Source organism: Dermacentor variabilis, chromosome 3 (assembly GCF_050947875.1).
Source record: "Dermacentor variabilis isolate Ectoservices chromosome 3, ASM5094787v1, whole genome shotgun sequence".
NCBI lineage: Eukaryota > Metazoa > Arthropoda > Arachnida > Ixodida > Ixodidae > Dermacentor > Dermacentor variabilis.
The window spans coordinates 19,989,022-20,011,500 of NC_134570.1; the positions used below are offsets into that span (position 1 = coordinate 19,989,022).

Consider the following 22,479-nt stretch of genomic DNA (forward strand, 5'->3'; position numbering starts at 1 on the left):
TGGTGATGGCATATGCAACGTCACCACTCCCCCAGTTGGGTGGCGGGAGATCTGAATTTCGAAAAAGGTATTCGGACTCTTCAGGTGCAATTTTCTCGTAAACTAAGTCCTTTCTAGGCACGAAGCAAGCGTTGTGAGGTTTCTGGAATGGTATTTAAACAGTCCATGTCGACTTATTATTTGCCTTTAGTGTCCCTTTAAATAGGCACGCAATAAAGAACATTAACTGTGTCATCTTTTGTGAATCTCAAGCCACACTGTAAGAGCCACAAGTATAAACTGTCCTGCAAGCCTAAGTTACAATAAAGCAGTGTCTGTGCATGCAGCAACCTTACATGCAGCAATATGAGAAATTTACAACCAGAATTTACACTGCTTTAAAGAATTTGTTCTTTCAAAAGTACGAAGGAAGTGCACTCAATCCATGCTCCTACGTACTCTGGTTCAGCAATTTGTCAGCGGCTTCATGAAATTGGTGGCAAATATTTAACAAGAAAGCAACTAATACAGGCTAACCCATTTCCACTAATTTTGCACTGTGTCCCATTTAAATGTGCATGCATCATACTAACTTCAAGTTAATATAAAGAAAATCCAAGGAAACCACTGCTGGCTAGCTTTTCAGATGTTGGAGCATTAAGAGTCAAAAGTACAGTGAACATGTATATTCCAATCAAGACACCTCTACATTGGAACATATCTTCCTAGGACACCGATTGACCGTTTCTGCTGAAAATGTAGTTTTCGTACACTGATTGCGTCTTCAGCATCATCAAAAGAAGACACTAGTATTAAAAGTAACAGTAATAACAATAACAGCAATAACATTTCGTATGATCCACAAATGCCTCCTCATGTCTGAAAGCCTCATGTCTGAAATTTTTTCAGTAATGGAAAAGAATCAAATGTTTCACAGTCGAAAAACACTTGGCCATTTAAGAAATCAGCCTGATATAAATCATTACTGTCAAAAACAACAAAAGAAGGGATCCCACTACATGACCACGTACTGGTGCCACAAGCAACCACTAAGCCAGAAATACTGCCACAGTAATAGAACATAATAAAAGAACTCACAATTGAAATATTTGAAATTGACCTTCCAGTGCTTTTTAAGACATTTTGGGCATAGTATTACCCAATTTTACAGCACAAATCTATCCACAAGTATTTTGAGACGTATATGTAGATAACTTTTTAATTGCCATTATCTCAAGTGCTTGTGATTCTGGTGGTATGTGCAGTAGTTGTTGCAGTACCCTAAAGAAATGTATGCACAGTGACAACCTAAGAATTTGGTACAGTAAAACCCCATTAAAATGAAGTCACATTTTATACAAAAATACTTTCATTATATTCGTTATAAGTATGTGTTCATTACATCTTGACATCGGTGACAAATATTTCAGATTTACTTTGTTATATCCGACAATTCATTATATCCATGTTTGTTATACTGGAGTTACAGTATACAAGCTCCACACACAAAAGCTTTCCTCTGTGCTTTCATAAGCCAAGACATAGTCGTTGAGTGGCGCCCCTAATGAAAGAAGTTAGTCTTCATCATGTTGTTATGAAAGTGATTGAACATAATTCGCTGGTGTGTTTATACAAATGATCTTTGACTTGGACAGTGGTGTATTCACCAGTGCATTGTTATGTTGTCACATACAGAGGCAATCGAAAAAAACTGAGAAGCACTCACGGTTTTCCACCTGGAATGGTGCCAAAGTGAGGTGGTGGCCGCAAGGATGGGTGTGCGTCAAAGCCTGCAACCTGCGATAAGGACAACTGCAATTCAGCGTCGGTCAGCCATGCTTCGCTGCAAGCACGGCCAACCCCACGACCAGGCAATGGCACCACCCCTACAATGTTCATGTCAAGTACATGGCTTTCTAGCTTCTTTCTTTCCACGTTTCACTCCCTCTATTTCGCACCTTGATTCATTACCAATGAGCCAAAAACGAAGGCAACTCTCCACCACGCACTGTAGCAACTACAGACAGTGTGAAAGCACACAAGAGGCTGCAAGATCAAGATGCTTTGGGCTGCAAAGAACTGAGCTGTACAGGAAAGCCAGCATGATACTGGGGAAACAGCTTCTTTTATAATATTTAGGCTATGCTTCTGAACACACTGCAATGCACTTTCCCAAGCTGGTAATTAAAAAGACACTTAAATATGTGCATTATATCCATGCAAATGCTTTAAAAGTTTTGCAGACACTGTTCTCAACTAGGATTAGAGAAACCAGTGCTAGTTTTTCATTCAAGACAAATGCCAATCTGGAAAGTAATAAGAGCAGAAGCACTATGAATGGTGCTCACACTTCTGTCATAATCATACTCGGTGATTCTGCAGTAACTGAAAACTTACTTTAACTGTAGATGCCTCTGCTAAGAAAAAAAAGAAAAAAAGAAGAAAAGAAAAATTTCACGACCACGTCACCGTGAAAACTAAAGCCCAAAACTGCACACAAAACCAGATGTATTTGAAAGCATATCCTGACTTGGCAAGCAATTCAGAAACTGATTTTAGTTGAATGACTGCACGACCACTGCAGTTTGTTATACACCATTTTCATCTTTTATATTTAAAAAGAAGTTATTTTAGTTGCCAGCAATAAGCGAAATCAGTCCAGATCTCTGCAGCAGCTCAATTATCAGATGGCAATGTGCGCACACAGCATTGGCTCCTCATTTTTTCAGGACGAACCAGGTAAGAAAAGGTGTTAAGTAACCTATGTAATGATTCAGACCAAAAAATTTTTATCTTGCTGTGAAATCTGAGCAAAAGCAAAACAGCAATAAGCACAAAAAGGTGCACACAAGTTAGGTTTTGTCTCTCTATCATAAGCTTGTGGTGCCTAAAGAAAGGCATGGAGTGTCCAGCCCTGCCCAGTTCGTGGGGTGACCGCCCGGAGGTGCCCACCAGAGATCGCGAGTAGGAACTGAGCGCTGAGCTGTGCAACTGAGGGAAGGCTGCCGAGTTGGCAGCGGCCAGGTCAGCTGCGGCCAACGCATGTGGTGCACCTCCCAGGGGGTACGGGTAGGGACCTACAACAACAGTAGAGAGGGGGGCATAAATGCATGATTCTCTAAAACAGAACTGCAATTTACTCACTCAAAAGGTCTTACTAAGAAAACACAGTACAAAGATGGGAATAGGATGGACTGATGTGCTAGTTGGTATGTGGCATTATGTACACTGTAGCACAAGCAAAAAACACAGGATGTCAGAAAGACGGAGACACAGAATGAAAGAAAGGCACAATAAGTGTTTCGTTATGTTGTTCCTTCACACTAGGACTCAACTTTACAATGCTTTTCTTTCTTCGTAAGCCTTGTACCAACAAGCCTATGTAAACACAACCCTGCTCAAAAATCAGAAAAATTCTGTGACTGCCCCTATTTACGGCCCACCCTGAATTGCTCAGGCACTGCAGAAGCAAGCGAGGCCACAAGCAACACCGAAGCATAACAGTGCAATTCGATTATGAAAACTACAAAGATTTTTTGCAAGAAACTAGGCATACAAGTGCAATACGATCAGCAATATTATAAGAGGTGAAATTGGTATTGAAATAAACGAAATACAACTTATCACATAATTAAATGTAAGAGTTCTGCGGAAGTCCTGCACCAAGTTACTGTGGTTGCTGGTGATAGCACAATCACTCACCAAGAGCAGCTGATTTGGAAGAGGAACCGGGCAGGGACGGCTTGGCTGCACCACTGGAACCAGGAGTTGTGGAGCCCGAACTCGTAGGAGTTAATGATTTTGACACCGGGGTGGGAGATTTATCACCCTTAAGAGAGAAAATTTGTTACAGTTAGGTATGCTGTACAAAAGTTGGACGCAGTGGGTCTGCAAGATTAGAATGTACAGGAATGAAAAGTTCGCTGCGCAGAACATGTTGAGAAACAAACAGCCCAAGCTAAAGCAATGCAGCACAATGTATAAAACAGCTAGGCCAACTACACTGCTCGTGACAAAAAAAAACCGTCTGTGTCAGGAACATCTAAGACTATAAAAAGACACATAATAATGTTGATTGTACCTTTGTGCAAACTTTGCCTAATAACAACTTTCATTACCTGAATATATGTTGCAACAAAATACGCACAATGCAGGTGCACCACTAGCAGAGAGCACTCAACTGAATGCATTCAACTCACATTAATTCACATCCATAGGAACAAGATCTTAAGCATGAAATGCTTTTAGCTCCCATTGTTCGCGACCTTCAAGTGACCTTGAGCTAAAAGCCAGAGCCGTTATCCGGGCACTCAAACGTGAACATCGAAGCAAGTTGCAAGAACAAAACAAAATCATCTAGGCAAACCAGTCAAAACTTAAGAAAATGCGATCTCTGGCCCCCAACCCTTTGTAGAGACCCCATTACATACACTAGTTACTGCCCAAACAAATTGCAAAAAATATTGCTTCCGAGCTCTTCCTAAAGTTTGTTCACAATAACACTCAAGCTGTAACTTCTAGTATCCTGAAGTTTTATTTGCCATTTCCAATAGAGACATTCAAAAGGCAGATACAGGGCACCATACACTTGATTGTCATCTTTTTGCACTGAGACAGGGTTTGCCTGTTTAACGACAGCAGTCTGCGAGTTCTGCAGCACAAGTTTTGCGCCGGCTTGAGAGATGGCGCCCCACTGCGTGACCAAGCCGGCAGCATCAGGCTCGCCGCGGATGGCTGTTTGGCGAGACGACACTTGAAATGAGGTTCAGTTCAAAACAGGTTCATGAGCTGTGGTGTGGTGTGGTAGGGTGTGCCCTTGCAAACATGCACTACGCCCATTTTAAGATTATGGCTAGTATCATCTCTTACTGATCTGTTTTGCCAGTAGCCATTTCATGCTTACATCTACTTTCGATTACAGGAGAGGCATTTTTTTTTCTGAATTATTTGAAGTTAAATGATAAATGATCCCAAACAAATATTACACACACGTATTGACTAGGCCGGGTTTGAAAGATACGTAACCAAAAAGGCCATACAAACATAATACAGTATAAGCATGACACAGACACAGACACATGAAAGTGACACAGGCCCGGAGTGGCACTTGTTAGCACTCTCAGGGCTAGATCTAGTACACATAGATGCCCAAGATAGTGGCCATATTGATAGCCATCGCCGTAACACAACTGGTAGTCGATTGGGTCGGCTCACACCGGCGAGAAGTTATCTTTTCGTCCACTTTCTTTTATTATTTAGTTACTGTGATAGCAATTAGACAGACACTCCAGGCGTATTTTTGCTATCACCGTGATGTTCCTCATAAAGTCTAAGGGCAATAACACCGTCGCCACGCATCGTATGTGCTGTATCTGCGAGTGAAAGCAGGCCAGGTAAGCCGACGATCGCGGCTCAATTTGGTACACACGAAGGAGAAATCGGAGAGCAAATGCTCCCTCTTCCATGACGCGAAAGGCCATGGGGGATGGCAGGGAGGGGGCGGATTGTGCTTCGGCAGCAACTGTGCATTCCGCGACCGGGAGCAAGGGGGAACTGACAATCGCGGCTCAATCTCGCACGCCATATATGGAGAAAAGCGGGGAGGCAGCAAGGGAGGCTTCGACTCCACCAACAAGTGCGTACTTTTCACGGCCGCCATGCGGTCACATGCGCCGTATCTTGAAAGGGTTCTGCAGACGGCTCATACTTTTGTGCGCAATGTGTTCTAACCGCTCTTACATTGAAGTGATACATGGCACGAAGGTCACTTCGCTGGCTGCTGCTGCCACACTTACTCACACCAGCACATTCACAGAAAGTGTCTGCGCTCATCAATGTGATGTGTTCATGTTTGCTTGTGCGTGCTGACACCATATACTTGTTAATTCAGGCAGTTGGTAAGCGAACATTTCCAAGTTTATACAGCTGATAAAGCTACTATCCTTACTTCGTGTAGCTGTCTACTAATTTGTCATCGCAACTGATGCTTCACCTTTCGGGCGGAACTGCGATTTCTTTTTCTTTTATTTATTATTTTCTACATAGCCATTCAACCACAGCTAATTACCCCTGTGCTTTCCTTGGCTTCATTGCCTGTTGGCTTTATATGGTCGTGATTAACAAAAATCGAGCTCCCTTGGTTTTCCTTCTTCCCATTCATTCATAATGAAGGTCTCGAATCTGGCAGCCTTGATGCCATTAGGTAACATACAAGGCTTTATTAGCCACGTGCATGCTCCTAAATTCACGTGTTACATGACGCCATCAGGCAAAAAAGGATGTTCCACATCTGCCCGCCATGGTCCGGAGTGGCGCTGATTGGCAGTACCAGGGCTGGATCTAGTACACATGAATACCCAAGATAGTGGCCTGATTGACAGCGGTCACCGCAGCACAATTGGTAGTGCAATGCACGTATAATGCAAAAGTTGTGGGCTCGACTCCCAACGGCGACAAGTTATCTTCTCGTAGCCTTCATTTTCTCCTTTCAACACTACTTTCTACATTTAAGTTTCCTCAGCTAATAACACCTATGCTTTCCTTGGCTTCATTGCCTTTTGGCTTTAAACACCAACTTTTGCCACAAGTGTATCGGTGGCGCCAGTTTACGGTGGTAACTGTCACAATTGTGGCAACGTTTGACTCTCACGCGTCCCCTGATGATGTTTTCCTCGCATGGCTATCACATCTCGTATAATGCGCCTTCCACATAGCTAAGCTTTGGCAGCGGTCGGTGTGGTTGCAGTGTATTACAAGAGACAGTGCAAGTGCTGTGCTGCTAAAGCCACCTAATGGAGTGATTACTGGGGTGCAAAAGGCTCTTCCTCTTTGGCTTGGGGTTGCGCAGCGACATGGACCTTTTGTGTGCTCACCCACCGTTCACAGGACCATCTTGCAAAAGGCTGAGAAGCAGGGCACCGGAATGCACAACACGATCGTTCGAACACGTCACCATTCATGTGACCATACACGCGAACAATTAGGCGTTGGTGTCCAGCATGGGGGCGAACATATTCGCTCGCTATCCAGTCGCGGTGAGTCGGACTTCCTCCATTTGTTGCACACCCATTGGCATGTTCTATGGCTAGTAATTCAGCTAGCAGGCATTACTGCATGAAAGGTGCAATAAATGCCCCTTTGATTGTTTGCACTACTGTGTTGCCATTCCTTTGTCTCAGAAGCATGTGCGATACCCCGCAAGATTACTGCAACGTCCATACCAAATGAATGTGGGCATGTTTCTAACATTCGCACCCTGTCAACCTCCTCTTGCCTGGTGCTCTAGGTGCATTTTCTTGCCTCCCTGGAAAGCCAGAAGGTTTGTAGTAACTTAAATTCTTGTTTAATTTGTTTGAATTAACCAAAGTGTTTAATTCTCCAAGTCTGAGTGCTCATGAGTCTACTTTGCCTACACATAAAAGGCCTCTACTTGCAACAAAAGAGATGCACATTCCACAAACGTGACAAAACCACAGCTGCTCTCACCAAGCCATCCTTTGTGGACTTTGAGGAGACTGGGGTGCTACGACTGGAAGAGGAGCCGGAGCGACTAGGTGGCCTCTCCCGCTTGATGGGACGCTCGCTGCCATTTTCTCGTGGTGACAAGCTCCCATTGTTAGCAGGAGATACAGGGTCCTGCAACACAGTCAGTGGAAGGCAAGGTTCAAATGACAAAGGCAACCAAAACGCTGGTGGGCCTTCTGCCTGGATTGTACATGTACCTAATCCCAGGAATACCACCTACCTTACTATTTCAAATTTCTTGGCCTGAGGAAACCTTACTAGCTATCAGGGGGACAAGGTTCAGTAGTCCTCATTTCTTTGGTGCTCGGATATTTAAGTACCTGCATTACTATAAGAACAGGTCACTGACAAGCAACAAAAAATAACTTGACATTTTGGGATCTATGTAGATCCCTTGTTCACAATGAGTCAGTCATCACAAGATTCGTTTACTTATGTAAACGAATATTGGGGGCGAGAATGCACCATGGTGCCACCTGCCATCAGAACCTGAATGACTTGTAAAGTTGGATGACTCAACATTGTTCAATCTGAGTAAATTGGGTTTTTGCACTCTGCCCTGATCAAAATGCAGTCGCAGTGGCCAAGATCAAACCCGCGACCTCGAGTTCAACAGCACAAGACCATAGCCACTCGGCTACCACAGCAGGCTGCACTGTTGCAGCAAGTTCAATAGCAGTTAGGAGGAATGGTACCTAATCAACCTTCCTCCTTTTTTTTTTTTTTTTTTTTTACAAAAGTTGCTCACCTCATTTGCAACGTCAACTTCCTGGTTTTCATCGTCATTGTCCTGAAAATGAAAGTGACATATTTCAGATGCAGAACTATAAAGAGCAATTTCAAAGAGAAATTCAGCATGGCCATGCCTTTTTTTTTGCCCTAAACCATAGAGTGAGCTGGTCTCATTTCTTTCTGTTAAGAGAAGGAGCCTAAATTCTCAATATGACGGGTGTTGTGTTGCCTCAAGTTCAAAATTCCAGCGGCAGCACTAAAGATAATGTGCAGTAACTTTAAATTTCATAATCTTGCTCATAATCAAGGCAGGAACAAAACATGCATCAAACAAGAGCTGCAAGTACATGTGCGATTCTTGCTGGAGCACTGGATGGACAGCTGATTTTGGAAAAGCTTTGACTTGTGCAAAAGGGTTGGCATCTCACTGACCAAACAGCTTAGTTTACACGACAGTAGCTTACATGAACAATGACATCATGCTTGTCTTCTTTCCGTCGTTTCTTGTCAGATTCTGTGTCCGGTGTCCGTGTTCTCAACTTTGCATCACGTGGAGAAGGCGAGTTTCTCTGTTCAAATGAGAAAAGCTTCTTTTTAGACATAGTGGGCTGGCAACACATGAACAGAAATATGTCATCCACATAAACTGCCTCTTGTGTGTATGAACACATAGCAGATAATCACTCTAACCTATGACTAGTTAATGCTCAAACACAGCCATTTCCTTATTTCCTGAAAAAAGCAAAATATAGTTCAAAGCCCAATTTATAATGCAGATGCTATGAAAGATTAAACAATCTTAGAATGATGGCTTTATCTGACAGAGTTATGCAGAGTTATGCTGTTGAGCAGTGCACTTGGATGTGAAGCTGACATTACAAGTTCTTTTGATATGAGACAGAAATGCATCTCCCAATGAGCTCAGAGAATAATAAACTGTCTTAGCCCCAACTGTGTCAGCCCCTAATTTATTGTTATCCATGCTTCCCACTATTTGAGTTATACAAGTTCTAAAAAAATGCAGGTGGCAGGTAGTGCAATCTGAGACCTCAGTTTATTACTTTGTTATAGTTTAGCTTAAACAGGTAGACGTTACTTTCATTACAAGTTTCATTACTTTCATTGCAAGCAGCTATAGTTACCTGATCACCTAACAAACTCCTTACGCAATTAATTGAGTGCATGTGATGCAATTGCAGAATGAGAGCTGGTCAGTGCTTCAGGCATGCCCATTTAGTAGGCAACCTAATACTACTCTGTAATATTCGCCTCTAAAATGCACCATAATATACAGTTGGTGCTCCATGTTTTCTTTAAAGGGCTTCTGTATTCCCCATGGGATGAAACTACATAGAATTTCAATGTATATTACGCCATAATTTAGAAAGTTGTATCTTCCTAGTAAATTGCCTTGATTTTCAATCCTGTAATCCTGTTCAATCCTGTTAGTTGAAATTTTTGTCTCCAATTCAGTTGTCTGATCTGGAATATTGTATGCATTCACTCCTGTGATAACTTGTTGTGCAAGGGACAGTACTTGGAAATAAATAAATTGTAATATATGCCCCAGGTAACTAATCAAAAATGTAATTACTGCATTTGTTAATCCAGTACTTGCAAACAGTAATTTATTTTTCCTTTCAAGGTAAGTTCTACCTCTCCAATTAACCAAGCTGAAGTGGCACAAGTGTGCCAGCTGCCGGAGGCCAATTCATTATTTTTTAACTGTACAGTATAATTTCTATTTTACTGCCAGCAGTGATTGTATTTTAAGCCGGCATATTTCTGGCTTCATACTTGTTATGAACGATGAACAAATGGCATAAAAACTAGTTTGGACGATTTTTACTACACATCTTTGGTAAGCTTTTTTTCCATCAGTCCAGTACTTCCCTTCACCTGTCTGTCACTTCACTTTAGCTAAGTAATAGAACACTACTTAAAAGACTGGCTTTATGTTTGACAACTGGGTATTACACTCACCCTATCATCAGCAGCCGCTGTTAATCCGGGAGGGAACCCATTTGAAACAGGACAGGAGAAAAAAAAAGATAAAGTTAGCACACAATATGGTTATGATTATTAAAAAAGTACATTTTAAAGAATGTTATTGTACTAAGCTTGGTATGAAACCTTGCTGCATTACAGGTATAAAAAGCAAGTACATACAATTAAGTGCTAATAGCAACAGCTCATGCTGCTGACACATCTTGGCTCCTTAGTAAGTGAACATGAGGCCATTTCCATAAAAATTTACAGTGATCTAGTGCATTACGGCGCTGCTGACCCTTGCAACAGTTAAAATACAATGGCTATGACCAAGGCATCCAGCAGACAGTGCAAAAGTAACACAATGTAGCAAATGGCCAGTCATGTTATGTAAAGTTACATTTTAAATGTGACTCCTGGGTGACAGTTTCGTTTCAGTCGGCTTGGCATGAAACGCATCTATAACTGCTAACAAAGCAGAAACCAAGTAAAAATTTGTTTGATAGCTCCCTAACACCCCAATTACTGAGCCACTAACAGTGCTGTTCAAACATACATGGATTGTGTTGGCTATGAAGCAAACACTGCATCTTCGCTGTGCACTCGCATAAAACATGCACAGGAAAAATACTTCATCCAGTCCAGAGATTGTCTGTGGTGATATTAAAGGAAAGCTGTGCAGCAATTATTTGTTCATGTGCTACAGTGGCATATTGTTATGCTGGAAAGCAAACAAGCCACTAACCAAATAAGAGGAAATGCATTTGCAGGAAAAACAAAGAAGCAGAGAGGATGCGTGTCTTAGAATATAATGATGCCCTAAAGATAAACCGTTGCCTGGCTCGCCCAAACCTCATCATTTCAATGTACAGTGTAGCTATATCACTGCCCAAGTGCATCACTGGTACTATTATTTCTAGAACAACAATAACTATGGCATAAAAGCACAGAACGATGTCGTGTCAACCTCACCACAGTATGCACAGATTTGCAAGGCCTCACAATCAGAAGGATTTTTTTTTGTTCAAAGTATAGGCTGTCTGCGACATCTGCTTAAGACATTCATTAATTCAATCAGGTGTTTGCTCAGAGGCCATGTTGCTGCATAATTTCTTCGTCCTTTTTGTATCATGCTGCGATTGTTCATTTAAAAAAAATCATTGCCTCTCTTTTCTGTCAGTTCTTATCTCCAATAATAGAGAGATTTAGCTTGTCCGGTATTCGGGTAAACGTGAGCAGCCTGCATGGCGCAGCCACCTGGTGGCGCTGAGCTCAAAGAGACAAAAACAGCTAATAATGCATTAACCAAGTTGCATTATTTCGCTGCTGGTGTATATTTTCGGCACTGGCATAATCGTGTTGCTGCTAAAAATTTATACCCGCAGCAAAGTAAAATACACTCGGTTACTGCAACATTAGCTGTTTTTGTCTCTTTGAGCTCTGCGCCACCAGGTGGCTGCACCATGCAGGCTGCTCACGTTTACACCTCCACCCCAACGCCCCATTCTCCTGCGTTTACCAGAATATTGGACACGCTAAACCTCTCTAGTTATTAACAGAAAGCAGTGGCCGTATTTTGGTCACTGAAAAGCCCACTTTCTGAACTTGTGGCTACATACTGTTGCTGCAGAAAGGGTACTGTTGAGCCCTAGCTGAATTACTGAGCAAGCAGCATTTTAGAAAAAATTCCAAATCGTGCCAAAAGCAAGCACATGCACAGACATCAAATAAGGAGAATGACAGAAAAGAATCGCAAGGTAAAGAGTATTAATGCAAAACGCATCTCACAGCGTCACACCAAACTGCGGTAATTACTCTTTTCAGCCACTAGACAATAAAAGCAAGCAAAAAGCTCAGAGTCGTCGGAACATTTGTCACATTGTCTGACCGCACCAAGGAGTGGAGTAGCTCCTGAAAAACTTATTTCTACTCCACGCCCCAAGTGGCCCAAACATAAACACCTTGCGCAGCAGCGGCTGCAGCAGCGGCACGCTTGTCGTGCTCCTTGAGTGCGGCCACAGGCGCCAACCCCGAGGAGAGAGCGAGCAGGCTGGCTGCACTGTTGGGCGGCCCCAGGGCCAATGCATGTGGCATCAGTGGACCCATGGCACCGGGGCCCCCATGTGCGAGTTGCTGAGCTTGCATCTGCTGCTGCAGTGAAAGAAAAGAAAGGCAGGAGGGAGGGGGATGCAATCAGTAACAAGCAATGGGAGCAATGCCTGCATCTAGTGTGGACTGCGCACCCAAGATTATATGTGTATGCGGCTGTCCATGCAACAAAGGGCAATATCCAGAGTGCAGGAGCACAAACCTTAGTGACGCAAGCTACCAGCACCCAGAGTAGGAGAAGGCTGTTATCAGATGCCTCCGGCACTCTCATCTTCGTGCTCTACTAATGATTGATTGAATCGGAGGGCTCAACACCCCCATTAAAGCTGCACTTTGGCTAATAAGTGGCACTGCAGCGAGAAGGGGGGGGGAGGGGGGCTCTGGCCTGGGGTTATTTAAAATGCACATAAACAAATGTACGCAGGCGTTCTTGCATCCCCCACCTATCAGAATGTGGCCACCACGGCTAACGCTTTAATGCATGCTCAGTCGCTATGGTGAGTTCATTGACCAGTGCAAAAGAGCAAGACTGGAGGTCACATCATGGTGAAGGCTAGTCTTTACACTGATAAAGGGAACAAGGCATGCAAATGTACTGTTTGACAGCTGCTATTGCTGCATATGTAGGTGCCACATTACATATTCGACTAATAGCCCCTTTGCATACATGCTTTTGTTTATGACACTCAGACAAATGCCATGTTAAGTTAGATCTCTAGGTAACTTTTCTGGAACTCCCACAGCACTTATTAAATAAAAATCTCCTGCTATTAATGCATGAAGACACTAACACAATTGACATTAATGTACTATATACCCACACAAATTGATGTTAATAGTATATACAAAGACTATGAAATTTGCTGAACATAAAAAAAAAAAATGTTCCAATTCGTTTCACTGTTGGGTGCAGATTTTATTTTAAGCCCACAAACATTTTATACCATAATTGCCAAGCATCAAGAAGCTCAAGAAATATTTAAGCACCATGTTGAAGCTCCAAAACTCCACACCCAAAATCAGACTTAACAATTGTTTATAGTGTATTTGTTACAGCATCTAAATGCAACCTTATATTACTATTATTATATTACTCGTTTATGCATTAGTATTGAAAAAATCAGATTATGAAATTTAATATCCCAAGTCAACACACAGCTAGGCTATGAGAGGCGCCCCATAGCAGGAGTCTCTCAATTAATTACAACCACCTGGGGTTCTTTAAGATGCATTGAAATCTTACTGCATGAATGTTTTTGGGTTCTGCTCCCAATCGGCTTGCGGCTGCTGTGGCCGGAAGCAGAATGCCATAGTCAGAGTCACCGCGGCAGGCAGTTGTGCCACAAGCCTAATTCACAAATTCATGGCCCATATTTAGACTTCAAAATGACACATAATATGCAATTTTGTCCTCTAGTAGATGCAGTTTACAGTATTGATATATTCGTTTTTATCGCTGCACCACACAATAGCACACTTCAATCAATGTAATATTTTTTTTAATAACTTGAGGGCCTAAAGAAAGAAATCTGCCCTGAACAGTCGGCAGGAATTTACCTTCGCTTTTAACTGCAACAATTCCATTCGTCTGTTCAACGTACGGGGGCCCGACGTCGATTCAAAAAGCAAGCTTTTTTTTTTTTTCCCCTCTCACGGATGCGTAGTGCGCTCTGCTTAACTAAATTCTGCCCTTTTAATCTCCAGCAGTAATCCGAGACCGGTGCAATCCGAACCCCGTCTCCAACCGGACTGCACGCCGCTGAGCGGTTTCATCGAGCACGTTACCTCATTCATGCTGCGGAGAGGGAGCGATGGAGTGAGGGGTCTAAGTGCAGCAACCCAACGCTCCTCCGCTCCGACATGGGAGAGAACGACAGAGAGATCACGCGTGCAGAGGAAACGAGAAAGGGTAAAGGAGTAGAGGATCCCTCCTCCAGTACTACTCACCATGAGGTGCGCCAGGCCGGTGTGCTGCTGCTGAAAAGAGACCAACCCGCCGGTCACCACGCGGCACACACTCTCGCTCTCTTCTCGCGGGCGTCTCGATTAAGCGCTTGCCGCCGGCCGCGCGGATAATTAAATCGGCCGCGGCGGCGGCGGCGGAGGAGGCGAAGGGCGCCAGCAGACAAGCCGCGTAATGAGCACTCGCCGCCGCCGGGGGCGATCGATGCCTCACCTCCCCAACCGCCACCGGCGGATTAGCGCGCTGCGCCAGCTACGCCGACTCCCCCTCCACACTACCACCTCCGCCGCAACCGCTATTGCGCAAGGCTGCGCCCCCCCTCCACGGGTCGCGCCTGCCAGCCCCGCGGGGCCGGTAATCGCATACGCGCACGCATTACGCGCGCCGTGCGTCTCCTCACGCCAGGCACAAAGCGCGGAGGAGGAGAGATCGGGCACCGCCACTCGCAACTCCGCGCGTACATCGACGAGCCGTTGAGGGAGCGGGGCATGCGATGTCAATGGAACAACCGCGCAAGGCTACACTCGCCCCATTTCCGCCGAACTTGTCCGACGGAGACACGAGCGAGAGAGCATCAGGGTGGTGGGGACGGCCGAGTGCACGCGTTAGGTTCTCAAAGCACTGTACCCCCAAGTTTGATCTCGCTATACACAGGAAGGAGTTACGTACTGCGGCCGCGTGTGCCGCTTCAACAAGGGTGTCAAGGGCAGCTGCTTGCCAGAGCTGTATGGGAAGCACGGTACGTCACTTATTATAGCGTACGTGTCTTGTGACCTAGTTTGGTGAAACTGACTAGCGTTTACTACTCCGACAGGTTGCCGTTCATGGCAGGATTAATACATGCAGAGTAAGTTTGATTTCACCAGGAGGAACACGTATGTCATGAATAAATGCAAAAGGATTTGAAAAGGACGTACTGCGTGTGATGCCTGCCTACTGACTACGCAAAAAAAAATGGTTCGAGCTTGCGCTTTCTTAGTACACTACATATGCTAACAATGTACTCGGAACGATTTCCTTTCCCCCACCCCCTTTCCCGAGAAAAATAAAAGATGTAGTAAAACTAGCACTGTGTGAAATAACGCGAAGGGACAATGCTCCGAACATGGTATGCGACAAACATCGTTGGTGGAGAAAAGGTGGGGCGCAAGCAAACAAACAAACAAAAAACTCTTTGAAAGAATTAAAAGATAAATAATCTGCTACGTGCACTCACAGACTTGAAATACAATGTCAAGAGTAAATGCACGAAACTCAAAAAAGAAAGAAAGAAAGAAATGTACAACGCTCTTACTGTCAATGTAGTTCTCTTGTGCATTCATTATTCTCGTGGTTTTCTAAACTACTAAACCGCCAAATTAATTACTACTCATCGAGTAGTCTTCTAGTGTCAAAAGAACAAGAATGCACACAAACGAGCCACGTACCCCGATAATGGCGTTGAGTTCAGTCATGGTGACCTGCTTGGCGCGTTCCACAGCGGTCGCCACTTGCTGTTGATGCTGCGTAGCAGATAAGAGTTGAGTGTTAAGTGGAGCTGCCAAGCAGCAACGACTCTCGTCAACTGAGGCCGAGGCACCACTTGCTGGTGTCAGCCTCAACCCCCAGCAACTCAACATCGCACCCACATAACATGTTTATGGTATGCGGAGATTGCGACAAAGCTCATACACCTAGCGACCTATACCCAGTAGCATCCTTCTAAAGCGACAACGTTAAGGGCACCGTATCGCAGAAAATCCAGCGTCCAGCGTCGAACGACGTTTCAGCAAAAATTACGAACCACGCGGGCCCTCCATGTGGCGCAACAAAGTTACTGAAACAATTGAACTTCTCAAGGTAAAATACGTATAAAAATCGTGAAGCACATCTTACACATAATCTACAAACATGATAGCGTCGGATTGTAATTTGAATATACGAGAAAACATAATTCTGTTACTCGAAAACTCACAAAAAACACAAAGCCCTTTTCCAGCGTTTCTACCATTCATAGAGCGGACATGACCTCCAAGATTTGCGCGTGCGAATCCCAAAGGCCATAAAGCGGCGCTCCCGGTTCCTTGCAACATCTGCAGATGGCGCTCGCCTCCGCCGCATCGCGGCCCACACAAGAGATTGCGTTTCTACCAGAAGGCTCGCCTCCGAGTATAAGCGTCCGCCGCCAGCGCATAGGCTGCAGTTGCCGGGAAGCGTGAGAAGCAGTCAGGGATCTTTGAACGCTATCTCGCTCCACTCTTAAAGGCGAAGATTAGGCGCCCTCCAAGTTTTTACTGTTTCCTCATATTTCCACGCTTTTATTTTTTATTCTTCTTCTCCATTATACTCCCTCTCTTTTTCAGGTAAAGGCCGTGTGAGCATCGAGGTCTCTTTAGGAGTTAAATAAGACACGCCATACCATGCTGTCAGAAAATGAGCACTGCGCGGATGTCGCACTCGGTATCACTCGGATGCCGTACGCACTTCTGGCGGCGAAAAACTGCATTCCTGCATTCTAATTTATTTCCTTCTTACTTGTATATTTTAAAAGGAAGTGGGGGCAGGTACATACTGCTCACCATTCTACCGAAAGCTATGTAGGCCAACTCTTATGTGGACGGAAAAGCGCACACCAAACAGGCGCGCGCTTACATGGCAGTGCGAAAGGCGCAGCTGCGCGCCGTTACAGCATGCTGGATGCAGCGCGCGGTTACTTCCACGAAAAGGCAAACCTTATAGGGGGGTGCGTCCCAGAATCATATACAATCACTTGTTGATATTGCCACGCACCTAAATTTTTTTGTAATTCGTGTCATTGAGCAAGACAGATCGTACATGGACAACACACGGTATACTAAGACACTTCAATACAAACTGCATCCCAAAGCAGATACCCAGCCCTGAAGCGGATCACTTGGCGGTGTGAGTCTCTGAACGGCAGATGAATGGCAGAAGCCGCTTTAGCTCCTCAAAAATCTGAATTAACTAACCTCTTGTGAGAGGAACGGCAGGATCTGGGCGATGATGGCGTTCAGCCGTTTAGCCACCTCCGTCTGTAGGAGAGAGCGAACAAGTTTTTACTGCGGCTTCGTGGGCCATACACGGGAGCCTCGCACCATGCATGTAGAAAGGTTCCGCTCACCTGCTTGTGCATCTCGACGTTCAAACCGTACGACATCTCGTAGTACTGCCGAGAGGAAAAGAACACATGGGTTAAAGAACGGCTCACTTCGTCCGTCATCTCCACTCCACCCTCCTAAGCCCCAAATGAATTTGATGCGACGAGCATGCCCCGTGAACACAGTGGACGCCTTCTTTGAGTGAAGAAGCAAGACATTAAAGTTTTCTGGCAGCACAACACCCTCAGCTTTGAGGCACAGAACTGCGAGGAAATTTTGTTGCAGTTCCGAGTGCGTGTACTCGCAGCATTCGAACACATCTATTAAAATACAGCGCTGGCTAATCCAAAAGCGTCACACACGAAGGTTGAAGGTCGCTAGTGCAGCTCTTTATTAGCGGGCAAGCAGCACAAGCGCATTTCGCACCACTCGTACGTGGCCGAAGACAATGACTTCGCAAATACGATTCAAAGTTTGAATATCGAGGAGACCGACTGTCCAACGAGACAGAATGTCCAATGGTTCATCTGGCCTGCAAGACGGAATGTCCATTAACCAAGGCGTAATATCCAACGAGACAGAATGTCCAACTACAAAAGCAAATGCTACAGTATTCGAAAGTATTGACTGGTAGGGCTTCGTCTGGAGTACCCATAATCCGGCAACAATCGCTCGCACGCAAATCGAGCTTTCAGTGCAAGCAACACAATCTTCTCTGTCACGCGGAGAGGGAAGTGAGAATTTGCACAATTACTAAGTGCAGGCCAACGTTACTCTAGTCTAGTAACGTTGGTGCAGGCAATGTATCATTATTTAGCGTATTATGGCGGCGCCTCCAGAAAACCAAGGGGGGAAAAGGGGACACCAAGGTTTGTGCTCGCCGAGGAATGCATGTGCCCGGGATGTATGATCGGCTGTCCGCGATAACGGACAGGGAATTTTGTACGCGGACACCCCCTGGTTAGAGCTGCCAAGAATATATCTCCACCTTTTTTCCCCGTACTGAATAACACTCAATAAAGCAGATTTACTTCTTATTACACCTGAAAGCTAGGTCGGCCGGTCCTGTCTTTGGTTTTCTGTTGTATGTCATAAACACAAAGGCGTTTTCGCTTTTGTCGTGGTTCCAGTTTTGTTGCAGACCCTAACCGTTTGAGAGCCGTGTTAGTTAGGCAACTAGCATCTGTCCTGTAAATCGCGACATGGTAGTACCCCCCCCCAAAAAAAAAAAAAAAAAAAAGATGGACAACTTTTTTGCACGTACACACTGGCGGCTCCTGGCACTGACCGAGTCGGTCGTCGCCGTGACCATTCAGCCCGATTTCATCGGCTCAAGAGTTGGCGGCATAACCCCCGGCCGGTACGCTCCGGCTTCGGCGACACCAATTCGCGCACTGCCCTGCTTCCAGTTATGATCCCCCCGCTGCAACTTGGGTGCCCCAGAGACCCCGCGCTGCCTGCTTTATTGTAATATCAGGCGCTCTCCCGAGGCCTCCGTTTTCCTCAGTGCTGTAGTCGTAAAAAAATCAATACTTGCCCAGTGACAGGATGGCCAAGGTTGCCGGATTATGACGACAGGAAATACCCAACGAGACGTAATGTTTAATCGAGACAGTGTCGAACGAGACGGAATGTCCAACTAAGGCAGATTAATGTCCAACACGCCTGAATGCCCAACGAGTGTGAATGTCCACTATAGGTCATTCCGTCTTGTAGGACGTTCCGTCTGGTACGTTGGACATTCAGGCTGCAAGCGCGATCAATCGCATGGCCGAGGAGCCGAAAGAATACAAACTTTTCTCTTCGTTTTCCCACACGATTGCAGACTGACACGCGCGTGCTTGAGCACCCCTTTCTGCGCACGCAGCGTGCAGGAATGAAGAGCATGCAGTGTGGTCCTCGCCTGAAGGAAGGACGCGCAGTGCACGGTTGACGAGTGAGAATGCACACTCACCATGACGTAGTGCCTCTGCATCTCGGTCTTCTCGCTGGCCAACTTCTCGCACTCGAGCTTGAGGCTATGGTACTGCGCCTGGAGAAAGTTGAACTCCTCCTTGATGCGGTCGCACGTCTCGGACACGGTAAATTTGAACGGCTGGCCCGCCTGCGCCGGGGGTCCCTGCGCAAAAAACGCGCCCGGGCCGGTAAAGATCTCGGTTGGCCCGTAGCACGCGTACTCTCAAGACAACATACGCAGCTTTAACACCGCGTTTACGGCTACCCGACGACACGCTAACTAGCTTACGTTGTTAGATCAGATTCTTGGGTTTTACGTGCAAGAACCACGATGTAATTATGAGGCCCGCCGTACTACTGAAAGATTACGGATTAATTTTGACCACCTGGGGTTCTTTAGGGCGCACCCAATGCATGCACGGCACACGGGTGTTTTTGCATTTCGCCCTTATCGAAACACGGCCGCGGCAGCCGGGATTCGATCCCGCGCCCACGGGCTTAGCAGCGCAGCAACACCATGGCCACTATACACCTCCACGGCCGGTAGCTTACGGTGTGAACGAGAACGGTGCGTTTAAGTCACGCATAACGACAACGTTTATAACTATTAGTCGACTAGAATTGTACGAAGAAGCCTGTTGTGCTGCACACTGAAACTAGAAACTCCGTCGACATGTTATTTCCACGATGATATGGTGATTGTCATCTGCGCGCACAAGACGCCTTATATATATATTTTCCATCTTAGAAGTGCCTCAAATTGAGAGTTCATCGTGAATTTATTTATTTATTTATTTATGTGCATATAATGGCTCGTGTTAAACAGGAATCGTATGCAACGGTTTGTAACAGAAGTGTATATACCATTGCCTCCCTGCGAACGTTACACTTTACGTATGCGCACCCTTTAGAGCGAATCCTCTTGCTGAAGCCAGCAATGGTCGCCTCAGCAAGTCCACTGACCTGAATACAATAAGCTTTCATTGGCCGTGTACATGAGACGCGAAACTGCAGATCGCTGCTACAATCTGTTACGCACGCGCAACAGTATATTATATGATGTTGTACATGCTGTAGTATAGACTGCAATAGCAGTCTGACTCGCGTGTCCTCCCAAAATAATGAATGTCAAGATCGATGTCAGCACAGTTTCGTAACAATTCTCTGCCAATAACCGCCGTGTCGGTAAATGTATATACAAGCGTACGCTTGCTGGGGTCCCAAGGAGATTCAAAACGACCGCTGTTCAGCTATAGCACCGACAGGTCTCGCCGACCTTATCCTACATGCGGTGTGCACATTGATTCGGGTTTTTGTGTGGTGTACATGGCGATTATATATATATATATATAATAAACACGGCCGAAGACTGCTGCTGCATGCTCACTCCGGGTCCGGGACGGGGACACTGTTCGACGCGTGATCGATCACTCCTCGAGACGTTATTTCGCCAGCCGCTAAACGTTGGCAGGCTGCGTTGCCTAAAATACAGAGAACTCGACATGAGACGGGTTCCTGGCTAGTTGTTTGAAACATATAAAGTTAAGCGTGCAATGCAATACACATAAACGTATCCGAACGCATGGAAAGCTTTCAACAAAAATCACTGTGCGACGCAAGCGGCCGCAGCGATTGTTTTCTCCCACAGTCGCTGCATGCGGGACAGCACATACATGCCACCAGCTGTAGCGGTGTTTGAAGTGAAGTCTGTTTCCCATGCAGCGAAAAAAAAAAAATCGCTGCGGCCGCATGAACACGCTGGCCTCTATCGCAGCAGAAACGGGCAACCGAGTTTGTGAACCCCCTTCTGCATATATGCTTTAGTTTTTAAACAGGGTCGGGTGTCAAGAAGACAGGATCAACAGTACTGTTGGAGCCGTGCGCATTTATACGGCCTAATATTTTAATGCGCTTGGCATTCTTATCCTATGTCAGTCACCTTGTGTCTATCTGGCCTCTTTACGCCGCTCCTTAATTTAAAGAGGGATTTTAAAATTTCTCCGGCGCTGGGCGGACTTGAACCCACGTGCCACAGGCTCAAGGACAGCAGCCCGACGCTTGAGCGCTGCGCCACGAATGCCCGCGAGAGCAAACGATTCAATCTCAGTGTTAACAAGCACCGGCGCGCAACCGGTGCAATTTCGGAGGAGGACCTCGCGCGCGCGCCGCTAGATGGCACGGCGTATCCAGAGGGAAGCGCTAGAGAGGAGCTAGGCCGCAGTACGCGGTTCACAGATGACGCGTTTCGGCGATGACAATACGCAAGGTGTCGCTACATCTTTTGGATGTTAATCGCGTTAACGTCGGCAGTAACTGTGAGATGGGTTCTGCCAAAAAAATTAAAAAAAATTAGAATGCAGCTGTCAAATATTCTGTCATGCTATCAAACATTCTTGTCCTCGTGTTGCTCCTATTCTTCGTCCCTGTTTGTTTGCGCACAAAAAGTTTTAAGATGAAACATTCTTCACCTCGATGTATACCGTTGATACTGACGTCGGCTGCAAATGAACCAATTTCTATGAAAATCTAGAACTGTCTACAGTTATTATTGTTGCTGTACTGTAAGCCCTGTCGGGCTGTTACGAGGTGGGGATCAACAATACCCAAGATATATATTACATTTATGTAGAAAAGCAATTCCATTCGTTGCTGAAAAGCGCCAGTTGGTTGGTAGTCTACAATGGAGGATTATTCATGTGTGCATCGAGCTCGTTCCGTTCAGTAATTGCACAAGGTGAAACCCTCAAAATCAGTCATGCGTCCACCATACATCCCACCTGCCTGCGTACGTGTGTGCACATTTGCTAAATGACAGCTACAAAAAAATATAATAAAGCCTAACGGCACTGCTATCATATTTACCTGAAAATTTTCCAGCATCTTCGACCAGTACCCGGTAACAGTCTGCATGATAAACAACCGTCCTTTTCAACGCGCGACATAATTAGCGCCCGCGATATCATTCCAAAGCTTTACAGAGTGAATGGTACACTGCACATCTATCTCCAAAATGACAACTCTGCGACATGTGTATATACCCAATCAGTGCTTGTAGCATAGAAGCACGTGGTTTCGTGGACTGCTGCAAGCAGCGTTGCGATTGCGCGAACTGGTCGCGGAGCACCGCAG

The 22,479-nt window shown here is 45.4% G+C and overlaps 1 protein-coding gene across 11 annotated transcripts in view; it reads right to left on the reverse strand.

The window, feature by feature from the left end:
* The window catches only part of LOC142575238 (transducin-like enhancer protein 4), a 114,765-nt gene that overhangs the window by 21,830 nt on the left and 70,456 nt on the right, over nt 1-22,479 (reverse strand). For 2 of the 11 annotated variants that reach the window (XM_075684410.1, XM_075684405.1), the window contains exons 2-15: nt 22,213-22,254; nt 19,349-19,513; nt 17,418-17,462; nt 17,266-17,328; nt 15,724-15,798; nt 14,281-14,310; nt 12,186-12,375; nt 10,219-10,235; nt 8,700-8,804; nt 8,252-8,293; nt 7,465-7,614; nt 3,682-3,808; nt 2,932-3,056; nt 1,706-1,791 (exon numbers count right to left, since the gene is read on the reverse strand). In XM_075684410.1, the coding sequence (XP_075540525.1) occupies nt 1,706-1,791; nt 2,932-3,056; nt 3,682-3,808; nt 7,465-7,614; nt 8,252-8,293; nt 8,700-8,804; nt 10,219-10,235; nt 12,186-12,375; nt 14,281-14,310; nt 15,724-15,798; nt 17,266-17,328; nt 17,418-17,462; nt 19,349-19,513; nt 22,213-22,254 (1,262 nt within the window). The remainder of the gene's footprint in view (nt 1-1,705; nt 1,792-2,931; nt 3,057-3,681; nt 3,809-7,464; nt 7,615-8,251; nt 8,294-8,699; nt 8,805-10,218; nt 10,236-12,185; nt 12,376-14,280; nt 14,311-15,723; nt 15,799-17,265; nt 17,329-17,417; nt 17,463-19,348; nt 19,514-22,212; nt 22,255-22,479) is intronic. The other 9 variants (XM_075684416.1, XM_075684415.1, XM_075684414.1 and 6 more) reach the window with 7 other exon arrangements.